This window comes from Trifolium pratense, linkage group LG1 (assembly GCF_020283565.1).
Source record: "Trifolium pratense cultivar HEN17-A07 linkage group LG1, ARS_RC_1.1, whole genome shotgun sequence".
Taxonomy (NCBI): Eukaryota; Viridiplantae; Streptophyta; class Magnoliopsida; order Fabales; family Fabaceae; genus Trifolium; species Trifolium pratense.
The window spans coordinates 7301164-7309747 of NC_060059.1; the positions used below are offsets into that span (position 1 = coordinate 7301164).

Here is an 8584-nt window from a genome sequence, read left to right on the forward strand (position 1 = left end):
TAACTGTTCTAACGGTAATGGTAACTAGTCTAGTTTGTTGCATACTGTGCTGTTTATTAATATGGCATGACAATGAGTATAGAATATTGTAATTCATCTTAACATTGTTTTGCCCTCCTCACAAATACTTGATCCTAACACATTAGTTGAGATTCTCATTCTTTATTTCAATCATCAAATATAAATATGTCATGTAAGCTGCTAAGTTGTTAAACACTGCATATGAAATTAGATTCATAGAAGAACCTTATTCTCTCTTTTACATCTTTTGCAAGTCTTAGTTTCAGCTAAAATATATTCTCATCTACAGAAGGTTCTGCTTGAACTTGAAGCCATACAAATTAAGTACCAACATAGTAAAGCTATTCACTGCACATGTTGTTCGATACTGATGTTTTAAATTTATACATATAGCCCTATAACCATGGAACCACAATCAATTATTATGGACTACTAACATGCACTAGTCATGTGATGACAACGATGAAACCAACTCCAACTTTCGTATGAACGCAATTTGTTTTTGAACCGCCAAAAACTTTACTAGACTATACATTGTGTACATATTGAAGAACGTGATGACAGAAAACAAAGATACTGAAGAACTCAAAAACATAACTGAGTTAACTCGTGAATTTTTAAAATTTCTACTGCTAATTAAACAATCAAAAGTTTTATAGGCCTGGATCTTGGCAAAAACAATGTGATAAATATAGCAAAATGTTTGAATGAAGTTGAAGCAGCTGTTTGATCCTCCTATCCAATCATGTATGTGATCCAACATTCCAATACTTCCATGTCTTTATTTTTAACTGAAAAAAATAGGAAGGTGAGGGCAGAGAGTTTTGCAGAGATGGACAAGTCACATAAAGATGTCCTAAAGCAAGTATCTTTAAAATAAAATGGTAATTAATTAATGGCATTACAATAACAACTTACCAGAGTTATTGCTTAACGTTGAGAGTGGTTTCTATGCGTTCAATTAGCTTATCTGCTGTTAATGCTCCCTCCTGAAAATCATGAAGACCAAATTTTATCTTACTTGAGGAAGATAGTTGCTAAAAGCCTAAAATAGCAGAGCCAACATCCTAGTTTTCTTTAGTCTTGTCAAGTATAAAAACCATATGTAGGTTCACAATGTTTGGAAGACGCGTGCAATGAATTTTTCGAGTAAATAACATATCGAGCACACAAGAAGATGCCAACCAATTGATTATATGTTTATTAATTTTTACAATATAATGAGTGTGATAAGATTTAAGATGGATGACAATTTACAAGAATAAGAAAAGGCAGTAAACAACCAAACACCAGATGATTTCACTTTTTCAAGTATGACGTTGAGAGAAAGCATTTGAATAACTAAAATCTGCAACCATGAATGTTTCTACTTTAGTCAACAAGCCTTAGTCGGTAGTGACCATAAAGGTGAATGTTCCAACATTGTGTTTTAACCAAAATTACGAACTAGACTATTCCTCTACATGCAAGTCTTCTACAAAATGTTGTCAACAAGAGCCAAGTTGAAAAGGTTTCCAACAAGATGCCAAAAAGATTTCCACATATTTCCTATGACAGGTTAGCCATCAAATGCAGGTACCATTAAGGTTTGTGACCTTCACATCACAATTTTTCATGTACCGAGCTTTCCATTGAAACTAACTATCTATAATTGGTACTTCAAGTTTTAACATAATCGAAGACTAGAAGTATAGTCAGTTCAAAGAATATGAGAATATTGCAACTAATGCTAATGCAAATACATTTATAAATAGAAAACATTCAAATTCAGTTTGACGATTTAAATTAAATGCAATGTCATGTAATTTTAAGTCATTGCAAAAGAGACAGAAAGAAATATAATCCAACTTACAAAACGATCGAAGGGTTTTCCATCCTTAAAGATAATGAAAGTTGGCAATGCCTCAATTTTGTATTTGTTGGCAATGCTAGGATACTTCTCAGTATCAATCTTAACTATTTGTATCTGATCTTGAAGCCGAGCGCTCACTTCTTCAAGTACAGGAACCATGAATTGACAAGGACCACACCTGTAAACCAGCATTGGGTTAAAAAGTTTAAACATGAAACATGGCCAGTTAAAGGGAAAAGGTTTCAAACCCAATATGAAGAGATAAGGAGAAAGTTACCAGGTTGCATAGAAGTCAACAAATACAGGCTTGTCAGAGTTGGCAAGCAAATCATCAAAAGATGAAAAGGTTTGTTTCTTTGCTTGAACCTCCAGAAGAAAAATAATCAAAACATGATGGTCAGTTCTAAATCGATTATTGCAGAAGAAGAAAAGTACAGTTTAATAGGTTTGAGTGCAAGCATGGATGTACATGGCCTATCATCCTTAAAGCCATAGTTTTAATTGAAACTGTAACAATGTAACATGACTATGAGTGAGGCTGCATCCGCCACATTTGACCATGATTCTCCAATCCATACTATCAAGGATCGCGACACAACTGCAACCGATAGTTAAAACCCTACTTATAACTGCTTAAATTCAATAAGTATATGTGTTTAGATATTCACATTAAAAAACTATCTGTTTTTTCAACATTTGTTTACCTTTCACCATAAGGGTCTGTTTGGGTGGAGGGAAATGGAGATGGAGGGCAGGGGATCAAGATCCCCTCTAGACCAACTTTAGCATCCCTCCAAAATGGGGTATATGGATGAGAAAGAAGACTTGTTTCATCGACCCCCCCCCCCCCCCCCAACACACACACACACGAAAGTCCTCCATTCTGACCATCCCGTCCTAAACTCTCACAAATAAACCCTAAATGAACTCTTTGTAGAGTCCTATAGTCCACATCATCTCAAGTATTGGAACTTGGAAACAAGTCAAAGCATCATCATCATCATATAATAAAAAGATAAAAATGTTATTGTCATATAATAATTCAGCATAATATAATACCCTAAAGTTCCAAACATATTGGAAAATCAATCCAAATGGGTAGCAACAACAACAACAACAAAATAAAAAATCAACACCTCTAATGATAATAATAAGAAAGAAAAAAAAAAGTAATAAAATAATGGTTATTAATGGAAATAGATAGAAGTAGTTTGGTTACTTACTGGAGGAAGGAATCTAGGGCGCGAGGAGGAAGAGGGAAGACGGGGAGTAGCAATTCGAAGAAGGGGAGTTCGAACAGAAAACTGAAGCTGAGAGGAAGAAGAAGAAGAAGAAGATGAAGCTCGTAGACGTGTGGAAGAGTTCCAAGAAGCAGGGAGGATTAAGGAAGAAGAAGGTGAAATGGAAATGGCCATGGTCAAAACTCAAAATATGAACAATCAATGGGATTGGAGGGATAATCAGAAAAAATGGAAAATATTTTTATATTTGTTTGGAATTGACGGAGAAACAAACAATGCACTTAACTGGATTTCTGTGCTTTGTTCTCATCTCACTAATCACTTCGTTCCACCTCAAGTAATTACAAACAAAAAATATAAGAAAAATATCATTTTAGGTTAGTATGTATTTAATTTATTCTTGACTAAAAAAAACTATTTATTTAATCTATGTCATGAAATTAGATAAATCAAATATTTTATAAATCTAAAAAATATAATTATAACTTTTTATCTCACAATATATATACTTTTTTTTTTTTTGACGTGAACAATATATATACTCTCTCCGTGTGATACTATATAAGCAAACAACACATTTTTAAGTTAATTGCTTTATTAATGTGTTTGGTTTATATATATATATATATATATATATATATATAGGGTTATGCTAACCGGTGCCCCCGGGACACTGGTTAAGGAAACCAAAAAATGAAACTTTTAAATTGAAAATAATACTTTTTAGACTTTCGAAGCATTGACTGCACAAAGTTCAATGTCATATTACTATATTCGCTTCCTTAAACAGTGCCCCGGGGGCACTGTTTAGCATTTTCCATATATATATACTAGGTGAGAAAATAGTCCCCAAAAAACTTTAGCAGGAGTAATCATACTCCTGTCCTCAACGAGTAAAATGGTCCCTTAAAGATATTTTTGGTTTCAGATTGGTCCATTAAAAGAAAAAAAATCTGAATAGGTCCTGTTCTGGACCGAGCTTCCATCTCGGGTACTTAGGCCTGCGAGGTTGTATAAGCCGAGGTAGCCTATGATACCCGAGCATAGGATAGATGGTCGACACTCCAACAGTCACTTTCTTGACATTCTCGTAACGTTTAAGTCCACCGGAATGATGAGCATTAACTGCTCATCAAGGCTCTCAGCCGTTTTTCGGCAGCCACTTGATGGCCATAAATGCCATCAAGGGCCTTGGCCCTGCGCTGGGGGCTATATATACGTGATCTCACTCCTTTCACAAGGTACGTATCATCTAGCACAGAAAACCTACACTCCACACTAAAACTGACTTGAGCGTCGGAGTGCCTGCAGGTACACAACCCCCTCCGCTTCAACAGGGGCAATCAAGAGCACAACACTGGCGCGGTCGCATCTTCTGATCAGGCACGATCAGATCCCTTAAAGACATCTATGTTAATCAGTTTGGTCCCTAAAAAAATGTCCAAATAGGTCCCTTATATTTAGTATTCATTATTCAAGGGAAACCTAAAATTTCAACCACATATATATTTCATAAAAAGAAAACACATTCAGTGAGTTCTTGAATTTTCATTTGGATTGCAAAAAAAAAAAAAAAAAAGCGTCGTTTTCCTTATCATCCATGTATGCTTTTTCTCCCAAACACAAAATTGGAGACAAGTAAACTGAGCCAACAAAGGTTGGTCGAGGACCTAACTCGCCTAATTTTTTTCATAAAAAAGGCGAACAAAACCATTGGAATTTCTATTTTCCTTCAGTGACAAGTTTTCAATTTTGTTATTGTACAAAACCATTCATACAACAAAAAAAAAAAAAAAAAACATTCATACAGATTATAGAGTAACTTACATGTCTAATGATGATATGATACAAAATGAAACCATTCATACAGATTACAGAGTAGATTACATGTTAATGATACAAAATGAAACAGCAGTAACAATGCTAAACACTAGAAATCCGTGTGACACTCCAAAACTATTGCCGGAAACAACAGAATACACAAAAAAACACATACAAAAAGTCAAGACCGTGTGACAGTGTAAAAATTCAGGTCTGCGACAAGATCATCCATCAGTTGTTAGTGTGAAGGCCAGAACAACAATAATGAGTGCAAAGATGATGGTGGCACTACGAAATAACCGTGCATACTTAATTGTAGTCTGATTTTTGCCCTCATCACTGCTTAACTCAATCTCTTTGAGTAGTTCTCGCACTTTATCGATGTCTGAGTCCTTCGAAGCTTGGATGAGTCTACTTTTAATCTTCTCAAACTTAATCAGACTCTTATTTCCATGTCTAATTTCATGTGACCAGATAAAACCTGTCATCTTCCACAGAAGGATCCCTACATATATGGCTACAATGCAGTCTACAGAGTAGTGATGGCGTTCTCGCACTTCTCTCTGGGCACTGTGCAATACAAGAAGCCATACAAGAGCTGAACTGAAACCTCCATACGCTTCCTGCAACCCATTTTTAATAAATTGAAGTCACAAATTATGCTGCAACTTTAAATCAAAGGCAAATAACTTCAAGATGATAAGACAATGCAGTCTTGCAATGGATTTCAAATCTTACTGTCCAAGCCATAGCTGTCAGTACCGCAACAAGCATGTGTCCACTGTATAGCAGGTCATTGCAGCCACCTCCAGCTTTCTTTAACAGACCGAACCATGATGGTCCTTCTGAGGCAGTGGGTCGTAGAAAATCAATCAGAAAGCTCATTGAACCCCATTGTGGCTGGTAGTCACCAATTGGTTTCCCAATGTCAACTAAGAAAGAAGACTGTTAATTTTCAGGACTTTCTCATTGAAAAATATCTGTAAATGAAGAAAGGTTCATATATATGTAGAGGAAAGTATAAATTATACACATATTCATAATCCAGCTTTTAGAAACCTTCAACATTGTATTTACAGCCTGATGGGAGATACATAAATAACAACTAAATTCCATATGATCATACAAAATGGAATGTTCAGATTTCTATTTTAAATCGCATCAAGAAACCCAAAGTGGCTTGCAAATAATTCCAGAGTCTAAAAGCTAATATTTTTCAGCTTAAATTCAAAATTACTTTTTACGTGCAAAGACATGTACGGGAAAAAAAAATTGAAAAGGATCTTAAGCAAACATTACATGTCCTGTGAACTTGTTAAATAAGTGTAAAGTCTGAGGTCAAAACTTCATAAGAGCAATGATTAGAATCCAGTGAAATAAGTCTGCATACCATAAGCTTGATCGCTTCTTAACAGCTGGCTGATAGCACCATGATCCGAAGCATAGGGAACATAATATTTCTGAGCCCAACGATGAGGATATCCAGGAACTCTAAACCGAGAACTAGCACACCAAGGACGAGCTGACGGAAGAATTGTAGACGAAAAACTTATGGCACGAAGAAGGCGTCCAATTCCCATGGTAAACATGTATCTAGCACCGAGTCCAAGGCCAGGAGCTTTCACAGAACCAAATAGCACAGAAAATGCCAGCATCATAAACAACATCAAGAAATGGTGCAATCCAATAATACGAGCTCTTAATATCCCAACAATTGGAGCAGGAAGTTTCTCATTTAATGCCAAGAGAAACCATTGACCAGTATCTGGAAGAGGAGCTGTATTCCTATCAGAACAAATTAAGTATATAAACTTTCAATTTTTTTCCCCAAATAGAAATTAACACAAAACAACCCTAGTTATAAGAAAATATTTCTAACGGTAGCTATGTAGCACTGACACTTCATATTGAAAGCGTATTCAGTGTCTGACACCGGCATAACACCGATACATGTGGTTACACTCCTTGATCATTTCTATTTTCTGAAATTATTATCAGTATTTCCGTGGATAGTAGCAACTAGCATGTGGTTACACTCAATCACTTCTACTTTCTCAAATTATTATCGGTGTTTACGTGTCTGTATTGTGTTTGTGATACTTCCGTGGGTAGTAGCAACCAACTAGCAAGTGGTTAAAGCGCGCATAAACAAGATCATTAGAATTGAGCAATCATACACTAGAAGTTACCATAAAAATTCAAAACTATTAAACATAGATCTTGAACTTGAAAAAACATATAGTGCCAAAATTTTGAATCCAAAATTAGAAACAAATTTAATGCTAAGAGAATCATGCATATCATGCTAATACTAATAGAATATAGTAATAACTAACTTAGATCTACTAACTGAAAATTATTTTAAAAGAAGAACGAACGGTAGTTATTACCGGTGCCAGTCAAGGCCGAGTACGGCGGTGACGGAGCGAACGGAGAGAGCTTCAAAGAGGAGAGCAGAGAGCATGAAAAGCATTGAAGCGATGAAAGGAATAGCGGAGCGGAACTCGGCGGACCAGTGCCGGTAAGAAGGGACACGGAAGACGGCAGCGAGAGCGAGGATAGACCATAGCGCCGGTTGAAGACGTGAGTGCCACTTTGGGGAAAGGTGGCGGAGGTAGTCAACGGCTATGTAGGACATTGCGGCGATGCCGAGGCCGGCGTTCATCGCCGGCCACTGCATTGAGTAAATCTGAGGGTGAGTTGAAGTAAAGGCGGGATCGGTGGGGAAATTAACATTTTTGCCTGTGGCTCAATATTTACTATCAACATTTTTCGAATGTGTTTGGAATTACGGTGAGTTTGACAAACTAAAATAATAGTAGTAGTATAAAATGTAATTTTTGTTAAAATTATCGTGATTCAGTATAAAAAAAAATTATCATGATTCATCGATTCTATTAAATTCATTGTTAATCTAAAGATAGAAAAAATCTTCACTAATTATAGGTTTATGAAATTAATTTCAAACTTTTAAGTGATAATTTTATTCATTTTATATGTCCCAAATTAATGACATTTTTTCTATTTATGATTCATAATAACTAACATGTATTACATCTCAGTACATCTCCAATAACCCGATTTAAGAAACTGTTTTTAATACTAGCATATCTCTAATTTAATAAGCTTTATGGACAATTTAAGAATTTTTATTTTGTTTGTGTCAAAAAAAAATTAAATAGTCTAATGGCCAAAAATTTACCTCTTGAGGTGAACATGTGAAAAATCTCGAATTCAAACTTCAGTCCAATATATAAAATGCAATATTTCTATCGATTAAATTATGTTAATGAGAATTTAAGAAACTGTTTTTTTTTTTTAAGGAAACTTAAGAAACTGTTTTTAATAGCTCATCTCTTGTCTCGTTTTTTAATAGCATATCTCTTATTTATAAGCTTTATTGTGTCACATTATAATTATGCAACTCATTATATAAGCTTTATTTTGTTAATTTGGATGGCATTCTTCAAATGCTCTATATACATCATTCCCTCCTTTAAACTAAGTGTGGATGCATGGAATACCCAATTAGTTTATTCAAGTTTGTTAAAATTTCGTTTTAAATCGCAAACTCTATGGATCATTCGTTTTTAGATATGACACAATTGGTTTATTCAAGTTTGTTAAAATTTCGTTTTAAATCGCAAAC

At 35.0% G+C, this 8584-nt stretch overlaps 2 protein-coding genes across 2 annotated transcripts; both read right to left on the minus strand.

The window, feature by feature from the left end:
* Positions 1-623: 623 nt before the first annotated feature.
* LOC123903403 (thioredoxin Y1, chloroplastic) lies at positions 624-3439 on the minus strand. The gene is made up of 5 exons (XM_045953267.1): positions 3097-3439; positions 2151-2239; positions 1874-2051; positions 940-1010; positions 624-812 (listed from the first exon to the last, which is right to left on the minus strand). Exons 1-4 carry the CDS (start codon positions 3286-3288, stop codon positions 945-947), a joined length of 525 nt encoding a protein of 174 aa, XP_045809223.1. The 5' UTR covers positions 3289-3439; the 3' UTR covers positions 624-812; positions 940-944.
* A 1498-nt stretch (positions 3440-4937) lies between these two features.
* On the minus strand, positions 4938-7851 carry LOC123903419 (protein PHLOEM UNLOADING MODULATOR). The gene is made up of 4 exons (XM_045953268.1): positions 7326-7851; positions 6326-6720; positions 5674-5867; positions 4938-5558 (listed from the first exon to the last, which is right to left on the minus strand). Exons 1-4 carry the CDS (start codon positions 7613-7615, stop codon positions 5160-5162), a joined length of 1278 nt encoding a protein of 425 aa, XP_045809224.1. The 5' UTR covers positions 7616-7851; the 3' UTR covers positions 4938-5159.
* Between the last annotated feature and the right edge of the window lie 733 nt (positions 7852-8584).